This window comes from Mirounga angustirostris, unplaced genomic scaffold (assembly GCF_029215605.1).
Source record: "Mirounga angustirostris isolate CCGP_5_RB_7025 unplaced genomic scaffold, mMirAng1.0.hap1 SCAF_7, whole genome shotgun sequence".
In the NCBI taxonomy this organism is placed as follows: Eukaryota; Metazoa; Chordata; class Mammalia; order Carnivora; family Phocidae; genus Mirounga; species Mirounga angustirostris.
The window spans coordinates 53,579,935-53,602,628 of NW_026991715.1; the positions used below are offsets into that span (position 1 = coordinate 53,579,935).

The window sequence follows — 22,694 nt, forward strand, 5'->3', positions numbered from 1 at the left end:
AGAGGCAGTTTTGGCTTGGCACACACAATGCTAAAGTTGCTTAGTTATTGAGAAGCACCTGTGACCATTGATGACAATAATGAGGTATAAGACTAAAAACTGGGTTGGTCAAAAAAAAATTGTATATGGGCCGTTAATACCAGGGTCCCTCTACACAGCTAGGTCACTTCCCTTTGTCCAACTGTACTTCCACCTTATTTATACCTCCACTAGAGACAGGTTTATTTTCTAAAGAAATTGAAACACAAATCTCCAGACATAGCCATTCTTAGAGACAGTGGAGGATGTGGGTGAAAACATGCAAATTACATAAAAGTCTGTATGCTGAACAGTAAAACCTTCAATGTAGGTCCCTGCTCAGCTCCCAGAATGCTGGTAGCCTTTATAATAAGCTGTAGTAACTCTTTAACCCAGGCAAAAGATTAGAGGATCCTTTACTGGAAGAACTGAGTGGCCCCAGAGAATAGATCCACAGATAACTGGCATTAAACTCCCCACCCAGTCTTTCTAGAGAAAGCCTCTGAGTTCTAATCAATGTTTTTAATACCTTACCCTTGAATGGTTAGTCAGTGATAACTACATAGTTATCAAGGATTTCCAGATACTTAATGAAGGCTTCCAGCATGTAGGAATTATAAGGTAATTGGCAAGGATCATTAGATATGGGATGCCTGGGTGGCTCAGTCGGTTAAGTGTCTGCCTTCAGCGCAGGTCATGATCCCAGGGTCCCGCTCCAGCTCCCTGCTCAGCGGGGAGTCTGCTTCTCCCTCTCCTCTGCCCCTCTCCCTGCTCATGCTCTCTTTCTCACTCTCTTTCAAATAAATAAAATCTTTTAAAAAATAAATAAAAAAGAAACTTGGGAAAAATAGGTAGCAGGAGAAAATTAACCCTCCACCCCTACCACACCTTCAGAGAACTAAGAGAATATACTGCATCTGTAAAACAAGAACATGATGCTCTATTACTAAAGGAACAGTCAAAGAATAAGGGATACTTGAAAATTTCCAGATAGGGTAACTAAAAGCAAATAGAAACAGTGGAAAGATTGGAAAATTAGCTAAAGAATTCTTTCATCAAGTAGGACCAAAAAATAAAACTAGCAGATTGATCCAGGATTGATCCTAGAATATAACAAAAAAGAACAAAGAAAATGTAAGATAGGAAATTCACAAGACAATATCTCAGCATTGGTGGATATGAATTGACTTAAAGTGCCAAAAAGACTGCACGGTGAATGAAAAAAGACCCATGCCAAGGCATATTGTGAAATTTCAGGGTACCAGAGTATACGAAAAATACTTTATTTCCACAGAGAGGAAAACCAGAGAGCTTACATAGAAACCATAATGAAGGATTAGGGAAAAGAATGGCATCTGACTTCTCAATAGTAACACTGAAATCTGGAAGACAATAGAACACATTGTGGAGGAAAATAATTTTCAACCTAGAATTTTGTGCCCTTTTGTATTTTCAGTTAGCTTTGAGAATAAATACAATTTATAACACTAAAAATTTTACATCTGCTTCCTTTCTTAGGAATTTATTGGAAGCTGTGCTCACTATTACATGACAGTAAATCAAGAGAAAGATGTGGGATCCCGAGGGGCGCCTGAGTGGCTCAGTAGGTTAACCATCTGCCTTTGGCTCAGGTCATGATCCCAGAGTCCTGGGATTGAGCCCCACGTTGGGCTCCCTGCTCAGTGCGGAACCTGCTTCTCCCTCTCCTCCCCACCTGTGTGCTCTCTGTCACTGTCCCTCTCTCTCTCCAATAAATAAAGTCTTTAAAAAAAAAAAAAAGAAAGATGTAGGATCCCAAGAACATGAGATTGAGTACAGAAAAGGGGTGAATAGAATTCCTCATTTAATAGTGAAAGGAAGTTCTGAGGAAGCAGGTGTGCATCAGGCCCAGAAAGCAACTAGTCCAGATTGAAGCAGAAGGGATGAGAGTTTCAGTAGGGGAGTCTCTGGGGAGAAAAATGAGCCTCAGTGTGCCCACCAATAAGCTTCAACAGTTTTTAACACATGACCAGCTTTATTTTATAATTCTCTTACACCACATTTTTTTTTTGCCACAAATCCCAGATATGCTATTTTCTTCATACTACTATGTCTCTAAAAGATAAGAATTTTTTTTATTATGACTACAATACCATTATCCTCTCAAGAAAAGGAAGGATGATAAATCAGTACCAGTCCGTGTTCAGATTTCCCACTTTTTCTCATAAATGTCTTTTATAGTTGGTTTATTCAAGTTGAGATCCATGATTTTACATCATGGGACGCCTCACTGGCTCAGTTGGAGGAGTGTGTGATTTTTTTTTTTTTTTAAGATTTATCTAGAGAGACAGCATGAGCAGGAGGGGCAGAGGGAAAGAGAGAATCTCATGCAGACTCCATGCTGAGTGCAGAGCCCAATGCAGGGCTTGATCTCACAAACCTGAGATCACAACTTGAGCTGAAACCAAGAGTCGGACACTTAACTGACTGCCACACAGGCACCTTGGAGTGTGTGACTCTTGATCTCAGGATCATGAGTTTGAGCCCCACATTGGGTATAGAGATTACATAAATAAATACTAAAAAAAAATTTTTTTTTTTTTACATCATACTAAAACACCCATCCTTAAAATCTGATTAAATTGCCAGCTTGCCCACAAAATTATAAGGCTATGATGATGAGTGTCCCTTTCTTCAGATCTTTTTTTTTTAAGATTTTATTTATTTATTTGAGAGAGCACAAGTGGAGAGGGGAGCAAAAGGAAAGGGAGCTCAGCACGGGGCTCGATCCCAGGAACCTGGAATCGTGACCTGAGCTGAAGGCAGATGCTTAACCGATTGAGCCACCCAGGCCCCCCTCTTCAGATCTTAACAGTACAATTTACTTTAGTAGTCTGCAGAGTAGGAGATTATCTTCTGAAGTATGAGAAGAAAATATTAGCATGCCTAAAAATAGTCATGCAGTGTTAATTTCAGGTTTCTTTTTTTGGGTGCACATTTCATATATACATAATAGTCCAGTGTTATACATAGGGATTGTATTAAATCTGGATCCAGTCAGAAAATAGAAACCACATATTAAAGAGGGAAGTTTAATATTAAGAGTTAACTATGATTAGCTGTTGGAATAATGAAGGATTGACTAATAAAAAGTAAAGAGAGGGGTTCTTGGGTGGTGCGTTTGGTTAAGTGTCTGACTCCTGGTTTCTGCCAGGTTGCAATCTCAGGTATTGGGCTCTGTGCTCAGCACTGAGTCTGCTTAAGACTCTCTCTCCCTCTGCCTACCCGCCCCCCCCACGAGTGCAAGTTCTGTCTCTCGCTAAAATAAATAAATCTTAAAAAGAAAGCAAGCAAAGAGAATATTTTTTTTTTTTTTTAAAGATTTTATTTATTTATTTATTTGAGAGAGAGAAACAGCATGAGAGGAGAGAGGGTCAGAGGGAGAAGCAGGCTCCCTGCTGAGCTTGGAGCCCGACGTGGGACTCGATCCCGGGACTCCGGGACCATGACCTGAGCTGAAGGCAGTCGCTTAACCAACTGAGCCACCCAGGCGCCCCAAAGAGAATATTTTAAAGAATATATGAATGGTCAAAAGGAGCAGCCACCCTAGGACTGAGAGCACCCAAGGAAGAGGACGCTGGGACTGAGACCTTGGAAAGGGCACAATGTGGCACACTGGATGATAGAGAAGTTGCTGTAGAGCTGTGTTGGCAGAACTTGTTGAAAATCTGTCCTCTTACATGCAGAGGAAAGCTATTCTGGGAGAGATGGTTTTTTGGAGGCACTCTGCTACACAACCCTCTGTAGAGGGAAGCGGCTCTGTGCACTGGGCACTGAAGAAGGTGCCCACCGTTATGGGAACCTGTTGCTAGAGAAGCTGAGAGTGCCCCAGGAGTCGACTGGGCATATAAGCTAGAACCAGGAAGCAGAAGTCTTCCTATAATGTTTCAGCTGCCAAAAGAAACACATTTAAAGGTCCACATCTGTTTTCTCAGAAAAGGCAAAAAGGGTGAGCTTGGAATAAATTGATAACTGGTAGAGTTAAATGCTTTTTTGACAGGGGTTGGTGGAGGTGGTGGTAGTGGTCCACAGTAATAGAAATGTTGGAAAGCTGGTACTTGATCTTATCTTCTCATTGAGTTGATAAACTTTCTCAAGGCCTCTAACAGTATGGAAGGCCTCTGTTATTCACAGAGCAAACTCTTTTTTACTCTCCTATGTATTTACTTAGATGTTTGAGAATGAATTGGGAAATAATGTCTGTGTATAGCAAGGATTTTAATTATTTATTAGTTTCTAATTTTTAACTTGTAATCACTTTTCCTTTTAAAGTTTGCATTATACCTCTTCAGAGAAATAGTATGCCAAGATATTATTTAAATAAGATTGTAGGGCGCCTGGGTGGCTCAGTTGGTTGGGCGACTGCCTTCGGCTCAGGTCATGATCCTGGAGTCCCTGGATCGAGTCCCACATCGAACTCCCTGCTCAGCGGGGGGTCTGCTTCTCCCTCTGACCCTCTTCCCTCTCATGCTCTCTGTCTCTCATTCTCTCTCTATCAAATAAATAAATAAAATCTTTAAAAATAAAATAAAAATTAAATAAAAAAAATAAATAAGATTGTAATATAGATGTTCTTCTGCCTGGCAACCGTTGCTCCTATACTTTAGCTAGAATAGTTTTCCTCCATCTTAACACTTTTCCTCTGGCTAACTCTCATCTTTCAGCTTTCTCCGCTGCTTCCTCTAGGAAGCCTTCCTTGACCTATTAGAGTGGGCTAGGTGCTGTTCTGTGTATGCTAGTATCCTGCTCTCACTGAAAACATCATCTGGCAGATGCCCCTTTAGTTGTATTACCAGCATTCTCTACATGCACCCTATGGGAGAGCAAGGACTGTCTTGTTCACTTTTTTTTAAGTATGCTCCATGCCCAATGTGGAGCCCAGTGTGGGGCTTGAACTTGCAACCCTGAGATCAAGACCTGAACTGAGATCAAAAGTTGGACACTCACCTGACTGAGCCACCCAAGTGTCCTTGTCTTGTTCCCTCTTTAAATGCCTAGGGTTTAATTAGTTAGCACAGTACCTATTACATGGTGTTTATTAAAGATCTCTGGAGTGAATAAAATGGGAAACATGATGCTCTTTATTTGGTTAGCAGTGGTAGGATCCAGTGCCACATCTAGTATACCTCAGACTACATTTTGATTTTTGTTAAACAGTTTAGTTTTGTATTTTTTTTAAGATTTTATTTATTTAATAGCCAGAGTGAGACATAGCGAGAGAGGGAACACAAGTAGGGGGAGTGGGAGAGGGAGAAGCAGGCTTCCTGCTGAGCAGGGAGCCCGATGCAGGGCTCAATCCCAGGACCTTGGGATCATGACCTAAACCGAAGGCAGATGCTTAACCGACTGAGCCACCCAGGTGCCCCACAGTTTAGGTTTTTTATTAAATTTATAGTATTATTTGTGTAACTATTATAAACCACCTTGAAATACCTGCATCTCACTCTTTCAGGTTCCTTTTTTGCCAGGAGATTCAGACCTTGATCAACTAACAAGAATATTTGAAACTTTGGGCACACCAACTGAGGAACAGTGGCCTGTAAGCCTTCATACATGTTCTTTGAAATTTAGTTAGGATTCTTCATGTTGATGTCATGTAGATATTACTTAAATGTATTCATTGTCTTAATTTACTAGTAATATATACTCTGAAAAATTTATATCAAATAGAAAGTTAAAATTGTGGTATACCGTCCAGCCTTCTTTGTACATGTTGCCCTTTCTCCATCCCAGTAGTTCCCATTCCAGGGTTAATCACTGTCAATTTGGTGGAAAGTCTCGCTATGAGGATACATATACAAGCACATAAACATAGAGTTGCATTTTCTGTCTTGTCTTAATAAAAATGGGATCATACCATATAATTGTTTTGCAACCAACTTGCTCTTTTTACTTAATATTTATTACTAACCTTTTTCTTTTTAACAGCTGCATGATAATTCATTTGATGGGTATTTCATGTTTATCAACATCTCGGTGGATTTAGGGTGTATTTATAGAATTTTCACCAACAGTTAAGATGTCTCAGTACCATGAATATTTTTAACCCATTACCTTGTCTACAAAAAAGAAAAATCTTGGGTAAAATTTACACCAATTTAAGTTGCTAAATTTTATATATTATAGTTCAGTAAGATAATCTCACTTGTTCATTCTTAAAATTTTTATTTATTTGAGAAAAAGAGCACGAGGAAGGGGGTAGGGGGTCGGGGGTAGGGACAGAGAGAGAGGGAGAAGCAGACTCCCCACTGAGCAGGGAGCCTGATGCAGGACTCCATCCCAGGACCCTGAGATCATGACCTGAGCCAAGGGCAGACACCTAACTGACTGAGCCACTCAGGCACCCCTCATTTGTTTATTCTTAAATTAAAATTGTAAACCTTTAGATTTTCCTAACCCTATTACAGCCCATCTCCTGAGAATAAATACTAGAAAAGAGAAATTTTAATCAGACTCTACCTTCTGATTGAAACTGTGGTAAAAATTTTTTCAAGCTCTGAATAGCTATAGGAATCTCAGCAGGTGTTAGAGGAACCAGTTCAACCTTGCCATAGTGCCAAAATGTGGTCAATCAAAGTTTTGAAGTAAGTCATAGCAGCGTTCACAACACCAGGTCTTCTCCACAAGATTATGAACAAACTGGGCCATGGTTCCAGGATGGAAAGTCCAGTGCCCCGGATGGCCACTGAATCTGACCAAATGATTTCTGACAATGGTGCACAGCAATTCAATGGAAATCATTACATTCTCCATTTGACAGTTTTAGTTCTTCATTTCAGAACTATATGCCTTTCAATCCTTAAGTTTGAATTATAAATATTTTTACAGGACATGTGTAGTCTTCCAGATTTCGTGACATTTAAGAGTTTTCCTGGAATCCCGTTACAACACATCTTCATTGCAGCAGGAGACGACTTGCTAGATCTCATACAAGGCTTATTCTTATTTAACCCATGTACTCGAATTACAGCAACACAGGTATTTTAGCATATCTTTCTTATATTAGGAAATATGAGGATAATCTTAATTCTGGCATAGATAAAAGTAGAATTTCTTAAGATATTCTAACATTCTTTAAGTACTGTAAAGATGTGTTTTTGTTTTAAGGAATAACAAATTTTATCTTGTCCCCAGGCTACAAGCTGTTCAGTCTGATATTAAATTACATCAAGCACACATAACAACAGGAGAATTTACTTTTGTTAAGGAACATATAAATATATATTTATTTCATAATTAATTGGCTTTCAAGTAGTTTACCTAGAGAAGAAAAAATAAGGGTTCTGTACTTGTTAAGATAATGGTTATTTCAATTAGGTTTGTGCTAGCCTAATGCCAAAAGTGTTTTGGTTTTTTTCCCCATGAAATACAGTCCCAGTATGCATCCTGATCATTGTCATAGTCAGAAAGTGATAATGGGGAAGAAAATAATACAGTTCTTTTCTTTTTTAAAGATTTTATTTATTTTATTTTATTTTATTTTTTAGATTTTATTTATTTGAGAGAGAGACAGAGATAGTGAGATAGAGAGGACAAGTGGGGAGGAGAGGGAGAAGCAGGCTCCCCACAGAGCAGGGAGCCCGATGCGGGACTCAATCCCAGGACCCTGGGATCATGACCTGAGCCGAAGGCAGACGCTTAACGACTGAGCCACCCAGGTGCCCTAAAGATTTTATTTTTAAGTAATCTCTACACCCTATGTGGGGCTCGAACTCAAATCCCCGAGATCAAGAGCTGTGTGCTCTCGTGACTGAACGAGCCAGGCACCCCAAAAATCATATAGTTTTTTTCGTTTTGTTTTTTGTTTTAAGGTTTTATTTATTTATTTGACAGAGAGAGCACAAGCAGGCAGAGCGGTAGACAGAGGGAGAGGGAGAAGTAGGCTCCCTGCTGAGCAGAGAGCCCAACATGCAGCCTGATCCCAGGACCCCGGGATCATGACCTGAGCTGAAGGCAGACACTCAACCAACTGAGCAACCCAGGCACCCCGTATAGTTCTTAATACAACTTATGCTTACAAGAGATTGAAAGATACTGTAAATAGAACAAATACTGATACCCTTGTTTAAGGGAAATAAGAATCAAACTCAGAAAACATTAGGAAGACCAAGAATATCTGCTCTTATAAAAGAAGGGAGAAATGTTACCAAAGAAAAAAATAAAAGCCCTGTGGATTGGGGGGCAAAATCCAATTTCTTTGTTTTCAAAACAAGCACAAAACAAAAAAGGATAATGTCACAAACACTTAAAATTGGAGCAGGGAAATGAAGGAATGCATCACAGTACAATGATTTGGCTTCATAAAGTAAGACTGATTAAAATGAAATGTCACAAGTTTTCATATCTAACAAATGATGTTAATGTACAATATACCAAGAATACAAAGTGGATTTTTTCCACTTAATTTTATTACAGACTACCAAATCACTGTTTACTACATTTATTTCTATAGGCCATCTCTTTTTTGCAGTACATGATGCTACATTAATACATACATGCTAGATATTTTACCATTAGAATACCTCGTTACCTTTCCATCCATACACATATATTTATTAGCTCCATCATAAGAAACTTGAGACTAGGTCAGATTATCTAGAAAGTTGTTTTCATTAATAGTAAAACTCGAAATTTATAGAAAAATACTAGTTGTGACAACTTATGTGAGTTGTATTTTGATAGAATACATTTTTTAAAATGTGTTCTGGCTTTGTCAAATAAAATCTTTAGTGTCTTTTTCTTATGGTAATGGAATTATCAGCTGATCTTAAGCTCTTTTATGTCTATTTGTAGTAATGTGCTCATCTAAATTCTTGAAATTAATTTCGTTTTGGAAGTGGGGTATTCACATAGTGTTTTTAATATTCCCAAAATTCTGGAGGGTAGATTTTAAGATTTTTTTTGAACAGAGGGAGATCTAGTGAGAGAGGGAACACAAGCAGGGGGAGTGGGAGAGGGAGAAGCAGGCTTCCAGCCAAGCAGGGAGCCCGATGCGGGGCTCGATCCCAGGACCCTGGGATCATGACCCGAGCCGAAGGCAGACTCTTAACGACTGAGCCACCCAGGCGCCCCTGGAGGTTAGATTTCCTTAAACACGGTTCAGATACTCACTTAAAATGCTACTTTCCTTGGTATGTTTCCTTTTTCAAGGCATTGAAAACTAAATATTTCAGTAATCGGCCAGGGCCAACACCTGGATGTCAGCTGCCAAGACCAAACTGTCCATTGGAAACTCTAAAGGAGCAGTCAAATCCAGCTGTAGCAACAAAACGGAAGAGAACACAGGCCTTGGAACAAGGTAAAACTTTCATTTTCATAAGAAATGAATTCAGAAAACTCCCAAGTAGGTCATATATAGCTAGTGATCGAGGGGCAGCTAAGAAATGTAGATTGTGAGCTGTTTCGTAAGTGTGGTACAGAATGTGGTATTTTAGTGTTATTTGTTTCCACTGAAAATAATTAAATCAAGCTTTTTAAAAGGATATGGGCACTTCTGAGTATACCTCAGAGTTGCGAGAACTTACCAATATGTACCTTATTTTCTTCATAAATTTTTACTGGTATCCTGTATGCTTAATGTTAAATAAGTCTTATTAGCAAATCAAAGCAAGTAAAATGAATGTAGTTGGAATGCAGTGACTGGTTAGAATTGCTGTTAAGATTAAATGTGAACAACCTCATTTTTTTTTCACCTAGGAGGATTACCCAAGAAGCTAATTTTTTAGTTACAGAGATCACTGGACAGTATTTTACTACTGAAGGAAATAGTCAAGGCAAATAATGGAGAAATAGTAAACGTTTAGTAAATGCTGTAGAAGGAATTTGTAAATATTCCACACATGTAAAATATGTAAAACTGGATTATTTTTATTAAATGTATTTTAAAACAAACTTAATTCTGATTTTTTTGATGAGAGTGCAAAAGTAAGATTAAGTTCAATTCTCTGAAATGTAGAATTGAAAATGCATTAAGGAAACCTTAATAAAAATAATCATCAGTTACTTTGGTGATCTGGCCACAGATTTGTAGTAGCAGGGGTAGTATTCAAAAATTGAAGCAGGAGTAGAAATGTAGCATATACCTCCTACCTAGAGTTAACAAATGTTAATATACTAAATAGGAAAAAAAGAAGAAAAAATTACAAATGAAATTGAGGTCCTTTAATATGTCATTCCATTCTTTTCCTTTTCACCTTCCCGAAAGGAGAGTGACTCTTAGGAAATGAGTGTGTCCTTCCATGATTTTATACTGCTATTTTATAAAAATACGTGTAATAATACACCATATTGTTTTGGGTCTCAAAATTTTATGAGTGATAGGCTGTACATCTCATAATTTTTTTTACTCAAAACTTTAATTCCTTCCATGTTAATACATATAAATCTAGTTTATTTAATATTCATTTAATATATAAAAATATATATTATGTATATAACACTACATACTCATGCTTTATGGACTGTTATTTTTCTTGTTCTGTATAAAAATTACCATAAATATAGCAGCTTAAAGTAACACAAATTTACTAGCTCACAGTTCTGTAAGCCAGATGTCTGACCTGGCCCAACTGTGTTTTTTGCATAGGTCAAAATCAAGATGTCAGTTGATCTGAGTTTCTAGGGAAGAATTGGCTTCCAAACTCATTCATTTCATGTAATTTTAATGCACGTGCTTCTTGTCCTGGTAGCTGTCAGCCAGAGGCCTTTCCCAGCTTCTTAAGGCAGTCCACATGCCTTGTCACATGGTATTCTCCATCTATAAGCCAACAGGTGTGCTTAGAATCTGGTTTCTTTGCTACCAAGAGAGAAAACTCTGCTTTCTTTAAAAAGACAAAATAGACTACATCAGGATTTAAAACTTGTATGTATCAAAGGAGTGATAAGCACAGAGTGAAAAGATGCAAATCATATATCTGATAAGAAAGCTCAACAATAAAAAAATATTAAAAAATGGGCAAAGGACTTGAATAGACATTTCACCAAAGATGATATAGAAATGGCCAATAAGCACATGAAAAGATGCTCAACATCACTAATCATTAGGGAAATGCAAGTCAAAACCACAATGAGATATCACTTCATACCAGTTAGGATCTTTACTATAAAAAAAAAACAAAAAACAAATCCCAGAAAATAACAAGTGTTGATGAGGATGTGGAGAAGTTGGGACCCTTGTGCATTATCGGTTGGAATGTAAAATGGTGTCACTGCTGTGGAAAACTTTGGCCTTTCCTTAAAAATTTTTAAAGAGCATTTTCATATGATCTAGCAGTTTCACTTCTGAGTGTATACCCCCAAGATTGAATGCAGGGTCTCAAATATACACAGTCCCATCAACACTGTATGAAAGGATCTGTTTCACCTCATCATTTCTAGTACTCACATAATCTTTGTGATCTTTGCTAATTTGGTATCTCATTCTAATTTACATTTTTAAAATTTCTACTGTGGTTGAATAGCTCCTCACATTTGCTAACCATATGTAATCCCTTTTGTGAACTGTTGATTTAGATTCTTTTTCAGTTAGAGTGTTCCAAAGTTTATCAATTTATATGAACTTGCATTTTATATATATACACATATTATACACACACACATTAAAAAAGAACCTTTTTTTTTTTTTTTTTAAAGATTTTATTTATTTATTTGAGAGAGAGAGAATGAGAGACAGAGAGCATGAGAGGGAGGAGGGTCAGAGGAAGAAGCAGACTCCCTGCCGAGCAGGGAGCCCGATGTGGGACTCGATCCTGGGACTCCAGGATCATGACCTGAGCCGAAGGCAGTCGCTTAACCAACTGAGCCACCCAGGCGCCCAAAAAAGAACCTTTTTTATTTGATTTTTTTTTTTTTTACACTTCCAGGTTTGTTATTGTTGAGCATTACCAAATCTTTCCTTTTCTTACCTTTTATTTCATATTAAATCATTACACATATTAAATCATTACATGTATTAAATCTGTGTGTGGTCTTTATCCTGTTCCATTGACCTACTGGTACCACATTGTTTTAAATAACGTAGCTTTATATTACTATCAGGACAATGCATTTTTTTTTTTAAAGATTTTATTTATTTATTTGAGAGAGAGAGTGAGAGAGAGAAAGAGCACAAGAGGGGGGAGCGGGAGAGGGAGAAGCAGACTCCCCGCCGAGCAGGGACTCGATCCCAGGACCCCAGGATCACGACCTGAGCCCAAGGCAGTCGCTCAACCAACTGAGCCACCCAGGTGCCCCAGGACAATGCATTTTTAATATCTAGTAACACTAGTTCCTCATCATTACTCCTTTTTGCAAAATTTATTTGCCAAGTTTTCATCTTTTATTAATATTTATTAATTCCAACTAAATGGTGTTGCTTTAACACAACAATAGTTTATACTTCGTTGTTACCTCATTTTACCCTGTTGTTACCTCATCTATTTAAGTAGTAGTTAACGTAGCCAAGCCATGTATGTATTTTTTTTTTACTAGAGATCATAACTAGATAAAAGTTTTATTAAAATTTCTGATAATGTAATACAGTTCCTTTGACATGTGATGTTATTAATATAGCAACATTCCCAGAAGTTATTAAAGATCTTTACTATGTAACATTTATAGAAAGAAAGAAAAAATTAAATGGCTTAAAATTCAGCATCAAAACCAAGAAGGTAAATCAGAATGGTGTGAGTGCTAGAATTATGTGTAGATCTGGCTACAAAGTGTCACCACCCCAACAAAAAAAGAAGCTATAAAGGTAACTAACAATGTTTTGAATATACTTCTGCCAAAGTCCCACCATAATAACTTTTTAATTGAAGTTAAGGAAATTATTAAACTTTCTGTGGCAAATGAAAAATCCTGAAAAATACAATAAAACAAAATATATGTAATCTAAAAATTAACATTCAGTCACTCCTAGGCATTGTTACTTCTTAGAGCATTAATTTATATTGTTACTTAAGCCAGTCAAAGATCCCTTTAGTCAATCTAAGTAAGTAACTATTTTTCTCAAAAATCATTTTGTTGTTTTTAAGATGTTGGCAAATACTGAAAATATAATAAGGTATGGTAATGTAATTTATAAAATATGTCAACATAATACTAATAAATTTCTTGTAGAAAATGAGTATTTAAGCTGCACAACTTCTAATGATGTAGCAACATTTGTTAAGTCCTTTTTTAAAGTCTCTTGATAGAAACAGCTCTTGGTTCTGATTTCAACTGGTTTATTTTCAAAATATGATATTTGATGGCAAAGAACAGGATCTTTTGAGAGTTCTTGTGCAGTTTTGATCTCTGTGAAGGTGCTGGATTGAACAAATGCAGCCCGCAGAATTTAAAATTTGAACACTTGAAAATACAGGATCATGCAGTTCAGGGAATTCTGAAGATTTCCCCCAGAGGTTTTTTAATGGAAAATTGTCTTTCACGGGACTTTTTTCTTTATTCTCATTTGAGGTGGTGTCTCTCTCTTCCAGTGCCCGAGCAAGCATGTAACTAACTTTTCTTTGATGAGCCAGAGCTTCTTCTTTATCATTCAACTGCATATACAAAAATTTAAAATTATACCAGTTATGGGTACCTGGGTGGCTCAGTCATTTAAGCATCTGAGTCTTGGTTTCAGCTTGGGTCATGAGATCAGGCCGAGCCCCACGTTCAGTGCTCATCACGCTCACTGGGGAGTCTGCTGGAGATTCTCTCGCCCTCTACCCCCCCCAACCTGTATGTGCTCTCTCTATAAAATAAATATATAAATCTTTTTAAAAAAAAGATTAAATAAAAATACGCCAGTTAGTCAATAAATGTTCTGTCTTCAGTCTGTCAAGTCAGTCAATGTAAATAATTGTTTACTGATTCCCAAATAATACGGTACACATTACTGAGGCTTTTTTTTTAAAGGAAGAACAGAAAGCAGCATTCCTTCTGCTGAAATTTTTGTAGATCATCTGAAGAAAGGGGAAAAACATATACATGGGGTGTGTGTGTATATATGTGTATATAATTTTTTTTTTTTAAGATTTTATTTATTTATTTGAGACAGAGAGAATGAGAGACAGCATGAGAGGGAGGAGGGTCAGAGGGAGAAGCGGACTCCCTGCCGAGCAGGGAGCCCGATGCGGGACTCGATCTCGGGACTCCAGGATCATGACCTGAGCCGAAGGCAGTCGCTTAACCAACTGAGCCACCCAGGCGCCCTATGTGTATATAATATTAACATGTACTTACCTCTGCAAGAGAATGTTGAAGTTATTTATATGTGAAATTGTTTTTATATATTTATTTGAGAATAACTTGAACACTTCTATAGATAAGTATGTTCATATAGCATGGGTCTTTTAGTTTAGTAATATATGAAATGGGGATAATAGGACTGATTTTCAGGGTTGTAGTGATGATTAAAGGATATAATGTGTGAGAAAGTTGCCTTGTACACCTTAAAAATTCCTGAGTGGCATGGATTGTATGCATACATGCAGATGACAGAGGTGCCTGCAGTTAATTACAGGGGAGCCCCCTCTTTTCAGAAGTGAAGCTTTAAACTTGTACAGGAAGAACATGGATGGGAGAAGTGGGAAGAGCATGCAGGGAATTTAAGGAGATGAAGATCAAAACTGGAGGATGGTACCTCAGCTGGGAAAAGGGCATAAAAGGCAAGTATAGAGTGCTAAAGAATTAAATTAAAAAAAAAGAGTTTAATTAATAGGAAGCAGAAAGATTAACTTAACCACAACCTCTAACAAAAGGAAAGCAAAGATACTAACCAACTCTGTTAGCATCTTAAAGACCTCCTGAGGGTTATTCTGGTCATCGGTCTTCTTAGAACTGTTTTCTGAAGGGAGCATCCCCAGCAGTTTCTGCCCTAAGGTCTTCTTACTTCCTCGTGATGGTAACCCTAAAATTGAACATGCACATCCAACTGAGACATAAAAACACACTCACTAATGTAGTTCCAGGAATAGAGGTAAGTATGAACCAGGGATAATTCATTTGTAAATCAGCCAGGAGGTGGTTCTCTTCAGGAGACCTCTAGTGAGTCAGGCATCACAGTGTGTACTGGGAGAACACAGACTTTAGAGCCAGGATGGCAAACGGAGGTTGAGAGGGCCACAGTGTAAGACCCAGTGCAATGCCCTGCCTGCCGCTCTGTCTCATCGTACAGCTGCTCCTGGGGACAGCATGCAGCCCACATTATCAGCAGCTTTCCAGAGGAGGCAGCAATCCAGTTTTGTATGTGAAATCTCCCAATGTTGAATGTCAGCCACTTACGCACCCCTGTTATTTGAGAACACTGTGCACACCCAACAAAACCTGGCTCTGAACCATGCAAATTCTGTTTTAGAGCAGAAAGACCTGGACTTGAATCCTCACTTAACCACTTACTAAATGACCTTGGACAAGGTCTCTGAGCTTTGTTTCCTCACCTCTAGAATAAGAAGAATAGTACCTATGCCTCAGGATTGCGGTGCCATTAAATAATAGAGCAGGGGGGATGCTGGGAGAAGGGAGTGGGCAGTTAGTGTTTAATGGGTAAAGTTTCTGTTTGGGAAGATGAAAAAGTTGTAGAGATGAATGGTCGTGATGGTTACAAAAATGTGAATATTTAAAAATGGTTAAAATGGTAAATTTTATGTATATATTTTATCACAATTAAAAAATAACATAGCCACAGTTGTGAAAACTAGCCCAGGTATGGACATAATGTTTAAGAGGCCACATCCTGAAATGTGTACACTGATGATGTTCTTCATAGAAAGAATGCAGTTTTATAGCAGACGGTACAAAAATTGCGGATTTATACAAAGAAAACATCAAGAATGCCTTCGGAATGCTCTGTAAATGGTCTAATGGAAAACTGAGAACAGATAAGAGACATTTCCCTTTACACCCAATCCTGATAAACTGCAGTGACGAGCTCACTCATGACCTCTTCCTCCAGCAACTGTGGCAAAAGGAGAAAGGCCAGACAAGTGGATGAATGTCTATTTGGCAGTCTAAAAAAAAGAAATATGCTTATAACCTATCTTTCAGAACTCGTCTAAGCTGCGTATCAATGACAAAAGTTGATGTCTTCTTAACGTGTTAACCACATATAAGAAAATGACCTGTGACAGTCATCCTGTACCTTTAGATTATTGAAATAAATGAATAAAATCAGTCTCATCACTGAAAAACTGACAAAGAGCTACTGACACTTGTATGGACTTGTAAAGGTCTTTCTGAGATGAATCAGTTATTTTACTGCTTCCAGTCTCTTCAGGGTCTTAATGGAAAACAGATCAGGAGCTATACCTATCAAATCATATTTTTTATGGAGAATTTCTTGAGGTTCCTTATTAGCTAGGAAAGGCAGGAGTTCTGGCATATGAAATGAATACATACTCAAGTGCTGAATGTATACAAATCTACCTCTTAGGAAAAACCCAGCCTTTTCTACCTACCACTACCCTTGTGGCCTACTTCCATGCACACCCTTGGGTCTACTATGCCAGGTGAAAGAACGTGGCTGCTTTCCTAGGATTAACCAGGCCTTTCCCTTTTCTTTCTCCCCTAACTTTTCTCCTTACCTTCTGTAAAAACAAGCAGTTAAGATCAGATTTCCAAAGGGGTTTGCCTTTAGTTTATGTCACAGAACACCAAGGCTATCCTCAAAGACAGTATCTTTGAAAATTGAGCAGTCCCAACTCCTATCGGGGGACTAATTTAGAAGAGGTGCCTGAAGATCACCTACACATTTGTTGTCCTTGATAGATACTCTAAAGATTTTCCATCGATTCCTAAAAGTCTAAGTATATGGACTGTGCTTATTTCCCTAGCAGAATCACCTACCTTGAGCTGGACATTAAGGTTATACCTTCAGCTTTTACTAAGGGATTATTATAAGTAACAGTCATATAAATACTGATTTTGTATTTATCATAAATGATAGTTAAGGACTTAGACATTATATTAGCCAGCTCAGTGATTTCTTTTATAAGTCTCATGTCCGAAAACTTTTTAAAAGTTAATTTCAGGACAGTGTGGAATGCCTCTTTAAGAATGAATGTTGAGAAATACGTTTTCCTGTGTTTCCCTGACTTCTCCCAGATGAAAAGTCTCAATATGTAACTCTTATGATCTGCTTCTGTCTACTTTCATACTTATTTTTTTTTTTTAAGATTTTATTTATTTTTTAGAGAGCGAGCGAGAGAGAAACGGCATGAGGGGAGAGGGTCAGAGGGAGAAGCAGGCTCCCTGCTGAGCCGGGAGCCCGATGTGGGACTCGATCCCAGGACCCTGGGATCATGACCTGAGCCGAAGGCAGATGCTTAACCATCTGAGCCACCCAGGCGCCCCTACTTTCATACTTCTTGTGTACTGCTTCTATTTTTATTATCCCTGTAAGCTTAGCACTTTTTACCATTTCAGCAAAGAGACAGGTAAAGTTTAGTTAATGAAGCTAAAATTTCACAACACATAACATGTATGCTATTAGGAATATGTACTATTGAAAAAAAATATTTAAAGCAAAATAGGTATCTATTATTAAAAGTTTAATTTTTAATATAAGATTCTTATTAACCCAAATTCATCTGAGAATGAGAGATACTGGAATTAGGATTATGGATTTTGACATACTAAAAAATATTTAGAAATATAGTCATCTCAGAATTTTAATATTATAACATTTAAACTTATAAACTTCACTGTAATCTTTCTTGAATAAGAAAAGGTTTCAAATTAGAATTTTAAATTGAAGCACTAGAAGTTGCACTGAATAATACTAATAAATAAAAACTGATACTGACCATTTAGAGGAACTAACATTTCTAAAAAATAACAGGTACTTTGATTATATTGGATGATATACTTCAACTGTAATTTTATTCTTTGATGACATTTTTATATATTTTGTTTTCCACTAGTACAACAGTACTAAAAAAATGGCCATGGCCATGAACTTTGATAGGTTTGTGAACCAAAACCTAAACCTTAACTTGTTTCATTTTTATGAGTATTAATATTTCTTTTTTTTTTTTTAAGATTTTATTTATTTATTTGAGAGAGAAAGTGCATGAGAGGGGGTAGGGTCAGAGGGGAGCCTGATGCGGGACTCCATCCTGGGACTCCAGGATCATGACCCGAGCCGAAAGCAGTCACTTAACCAACTGAGCCACCCAGGCACCCCATGAATATTAATATTTCCAACTTAAAAATTTTCCTCTACCCCTCAATATCTCTTTACATATTTCAACAAAGTTTAATTAGATACATTTAATGTTGGGTTTCACTATTTTCATTTTTTTTTTTTTAAGATTTTATTTATTCATTTGACAGAGATAGACACAGCGAGAGAGGGAACACAAGCAGGGGGAGTGGGAGAGGGAGAAGCAGGCCTCCCGCAGAGCGAGGAGCCCGATGCGGGGCTCGATCCCAGGACTCTGAGATCATGACCTGAGCCGAAGGCAGACGCTTAACGACTGAGCCACCCAGGCGCCCCTCACTATTTTCATTATTACTTCCTAGGCAATTTCCCTTTACTCATCTGGCATTTTTACAAAGTTTTCCCACGAAACGTAGTCTTGTTTAAATGAGACAGATGAATAGTAAAAAAGAGATTCTGTTATTTTAAGGTTTTGGTGATCCTATTACCTCATCTGCATATGTAACATCCAGTGACCCCATTTTTAACCACAGTTACTAAATTCTGTAATAAATCACAACTATCTTTGATATTTCAGTTATACTCTCCATTACATTAACTATGCTTAATCAACTTGATTATTACCAAAAACAACTAAAATTACACCTGATTATTGCCATTATAACTCATATTTACCATCCTCCTTAAGGTGCTTCCAATTTATCCATTTTGTTGCTTTTGTATACATTTTATCCATTTGTGTCCATCTCAGTGCCTGGTCATTTTTCCTCATTAATTGTTGCTCAAATGCAATTCTGAATGCATCTGCCATTATGTAAGCTTCTTCTTTACTCTTCTGCAAAAGTCCCAGCTAGTTTTGAAAGAAAGTTTGAGAGGTGTCAGAGGCAAAACATAACAATTCTTGCCTGAATACTGAATCAGATTAGCAAATGTAGTCTCCCTGCCTAAGCATGGTTCTAGTGTCTGATCTAGTCCATCTGCTTAAACTAATTAGTACTTGCTAATTACCCTCTATAGTAGCTGCCCACTCTGAGCTAAATTACCAGACGTTTCCCTTGTGGTGCCTGATCATTCCTTGTTAATCCATTTCTTGGACCTCACCACATTACCCTAGGCAGGCCCTATGTGTGTCCTGCCCAGAGAGTAAGAAAGGAGGACACCAAAGGCTGCATTTCAGTTCCGCCTTGGGCCATTCCAGGCAATATCACTGAAAATAATTACGAGTATCACTTTTTACATGTCCGCCATGGCTGACCCTGACTCTGATCTGTGTAATCTTAGGCTTTTCTTAATGAATTGCCAATGTTTATGTTATTTTTCCTATATCTGAAGACTTAAAATTCCATTCTTCAATAAAGGTAAAATATTTTTAAAATTATGGTCCATGTTCCGTATTTGTTATTAAAACTAATGATAATGGCAAACGCTGTTTGATTAAATGCCAGGCATCTGCATGGCGCTGTGCTAAACATTAAATGTCTGCTTCTTCTGTATCATCGCAACAGCGCAATAACTAGTTATTACTCTCTAATGTGTATCCAAACCCACACAGCTAGAAAATACTAGAGCTAAGACTTAAACTTAGATCTGGCTGGTACAAAGGTTCTTTCCACTGTACCTTGCTGCTTTTCTAATAAGCTTCGTGTTTATCTCCCCATTTATCAGAGTTGTGGATCCTAGTGATTTTAAGCATGAGTGTGCAATATAGTAATTTTGAGGGCCATTTATAGAGAAAAGAAAAATTTAGGCAATGTTAAGTACAAGCTGAGGCAAACAACTTTATGTTGCCACCATATTGTGCCAGGTACTATTTGTATTTTGGAACCGTGTAAATAAAAATAAAATTAAATTTATAAGTTAATTCTATCACATAAAACTACAAATAAGTTCCATAGCCAATGACTACCAAAATGAGCTAATTATTGCAGATATTTTCCTTTATTCTATTACTAGAGAAACAAAACCAAAACTTCAGTGTTTTGATAATACAGTACCTCCTGTTTGAGCTTAAGAAGCATTCCGCGAGCAGACGCTGCCATTTTGGCACAATCACAGGGCCTCCCTCTAGGGCCATGGCAGAGGCAGGCTCCGAGGACAGCAAGCTTCAAATCCAAAAGCATTATTCCTGTTACTAAGTGCCGTACTGCCTAGCTGCACACAAACATAAGGGCGCACACACACATACACATTTCTATTCAAGCATCATTCAAAGAACCTGGAAAGAAGAAAAAACTAAAAGAAAGCTGGGAGGAGGATTTCAAGATCCAAGTGGAAATTACAAATGAGGAAACAATGTTACTACTTGGAACAAAACCTTAAAGGAATTCTACCTTGCTTTTCCTTCTCCAAAACCTTTAAGTGGGCACCAGTTTTGTATAGTTCTGTATCCCTGGCAGCAACTTGACCTAATGAAGTAAATATTAACACCCACTGTTACTTCTTGTGACTGAGCTTGGTCCTGCTGCCCAGTATTTACTCCTTCCAGTTCCCACCAGGGAGAGGTGCATGCTCAGAAATGATGAATGATTTCTAATACGTCAGGAGAATCATCATCCTTCCACTTCTAAAAAATACCTATCATCATGTAATGTGAGACACAGCTAACACAGCTTCTGCTAAAGCTATAAAAATAAGAAATAAAAGGGGCAGGAGGTGGCCCGCACATCTTCTAGTGTCCAAGAATATAGTGCATGGACGGGCATGGTGCCAGTAAGGCTGAAGAACTGCCCTGGGGAAACCGATGGGCCTCTCCTTACCCTCACTCTCAAACTGCTAAGTATAATGCTATTCTAGAACATGGAGCAGGTGATGGGGAAAAGGAAAGTAGAAAACTTCCCTCTTGTTCAATTTTCTTACCTGCTTACCTACCTCAAGACCTGAAACCTCTGTAAAACCACTTTTATCATGGCACACGTTTTCCGGAGCCACCATCTGCTGTTTGACATCAAGCATGGCGAGGGCCTCTAAATACTGTTGATTTAAAACTAGGAAGGGCCAAAGAGCAGAGTGTTAGTTATGAAATTTAACTCCAGCCTCACCCAGTTGAGTTACACCAGCATCATGCACTCATTTCTTATAAGCAATGCATATACACAGACATTACCTACTACATCTGGCCCCATCCTGAAAAAAGGTATCAAGTGAGATAATACATATATAACACTAGATTAAATAGGACTGTTTTTAACGTTGAAGTATTTTAATTTTGCAAACAAAGTCTGGTCTTCATTTGCTCAAAGAAAATTTGCAGGATTTTCAAAGAGAACATACAAATGCAAATTATTTGCACTTGCTGGATAGTAAGACAACCAGATGATGAGATCTCCTACCTTAACGTCAAATGTACCAGCTATACAAACTTTATCGGACTTCTGTTAAGAGCTTTCACAAGAGGCTCTCAACCAAACATTTAGAACAAGAAGGGTCCTGCGATCTACTGAGCAGAAAATAGTAACTTTCCCTCTCTTGTTGCAGGGTGAGGTGGTAGAGGGGGAGGGGATGTGGCTATGGGCAACTTCTGTCCTGAACTAACCTAACACAGGAGAGATCTCCCATCTGCTCGAATCACTGGTGTTGGGAAGCACCACTTTCTGTGTGCAATTCTCACCCAGGGACCCTGCCACAGTACACTTACTGAACTACAGAAAGTGCCCCTCTCAGGTCCATGACATGATTTAGAACTTTGTCCCCTTCAAGCCACTACTTTAAAACAGTTTCTGCTAAGAAGGAAGAACCAACATCTCTTAAAATTTTATAAAAAGTTGATGCCATCTTAATATTCTTAAAACACCTTACTATTCTTTTACTAACTTTTGTCATAAGATGGCTCACTACATAAAGGGTATATAGGTATACACATATATGTAAGAAATTTCAAGTTTTTAATGAGTCATCTTGAAAAATTAAGAATATTAATCTTAGCAATAAAGTCACAAAAGATATTTTTGAGAGAAAGTAATGTTGAATTACACAGTTACTACTAGTATTCCAATAAAATATATACCAACTAAGGTTCCTCAGCATCAGATGCTCTACAATCTTGTTTTACAAGGAGTATAAAAACTAAAGGATAAAGGGAGAATGGGGAGAAATACTTAATGGATATAGGGTTTTATTTTGGAGTGATGAAAATCTTTTGGAACGAGATGGTTGCAAACATTGTGGGTGTTATGAATTATTTACTTTTGAATGGTTGGTTAATTTTGTTAATTGAATTTCACCTAAAAATGTTTTTAAATTGCAAAAACCCTAAAAGATGGATATCTTCTATTATCCTTAAAGCATATTACTTTGAAATAATAGCACTTTGTCTATCAATATGTATGTTCTTAACGTAGGATACTCTATTTAAAAATGATCTTGTAACAGTATTTTTAAAGAATCATCAAAATACCACTCTTCACTTACGTGCATTTTCCGACTTGAGCATTTTAATTTCTTCTGTTTTTACATTTAAAGTTTCTTGGAGGACTGCATTTTCACAGTTTAGCCTGGAAAAAAGTACCCTCCAAATAAC

The 22,694-nt window shown here is 37.6% G+C and overlaps 2 protein-coding genes and 1 pseudogene across 17 annotated transcripts in view; 1 reads left to right on the forward strand and 2 right to left on the reverse strand.

Annotated features, from left to right (window-relative positions):
• The window catches only part of CDK7 (cyclin dependent kinase 7), a 54,403-nt gene that overhangs the window by 16,800 nt on the left and 14,909 nt on the right, over window positions 1-22,694 (forward strand). For 6 of the 11 annotated variants that reach the window (XM_045896044.2, XM_064596204.1, XM_045896075.2 and 3 more), the window contains 4 exons: window positions 5,510-5,596; window positions 6,886-7,035; window positions 9,208-9,355; window positions 9,754-9,948. In XM_045896044.2, the coding sequence (XP_045752000.1) occupies window positions 5,510-5,596; window positions 6,886-7,035; window positions 9,208-9,355; window positions 9,754-9,782 (414 nt within the window). In that variant the 3' untranslated portion in view covers window positions 9,783-9,948. Of the gene's footprint in view, window positions 1-5,509; window positions 5,597-6,885; window positions 7,036-9,207; window positions 9,356-9,753; window positions 9,949-14,561; window positions 14,688-22,694 lie in introns of those variants that run through there. The other 5 variants (XR_010413090.1, XM_045896053.3, XM_045896069.3 and 2 more) reach the window with 3 other exon arrangements.
• The window catches only part of CCDC125 (coiled-coil domain containing 125), a 50,933-nt gene that overhangs the window by 10,940 nt on the left and 17,299 nt on the right, over window positions 1-22,694 (reverse strand). For 3 of the 6 annotated variants that reach the window (XM_064596200.1, XM_045895998.3, XM_045895978.3), the window contains 6 exons: window positions 22,586-22,668; window positions 21,035-21,162; window positions 20,173-20,280; window positions 18,854-19,028; window positions 14,799-14,929; window positions 12,529-13,577 (listed from right to left, as the gene is read on the reverse strand). In XM_064596200.1, the coding sequence (XP_064452270.1) occupies window positions 13,269-13,577; window positions 14,799-14,929; window positions 18,854-19,028; window positions 20,173-20,280; window positions 21,035-21,162; window positions 22,586-22,668 (934 nt within the window). In that variant the 3' untranslated portion in view covers window positions 12,529-13,268. Of the gene's footprint in view, window positions 1-9,210; window positions 10,814-12,528; window positions 13,578-14,798; window positions 14,930-18,853; window positions 19,029-20,172; window positions 20,281-21,034; window positions 21,163-22,585; window positions 22,669-22,694 lie in introns of those variants that run through there. The other 3 variants (XM_064596202.1, XM_064596199.1, XM_064596201.1) reach the window with 3 other exon arrangements.
• LOC135365277 (ATP synthase subunit g, mitochondrial-like) lies at window positions 6,506-6,914 on the reverse strand (annotated as a pseudogene).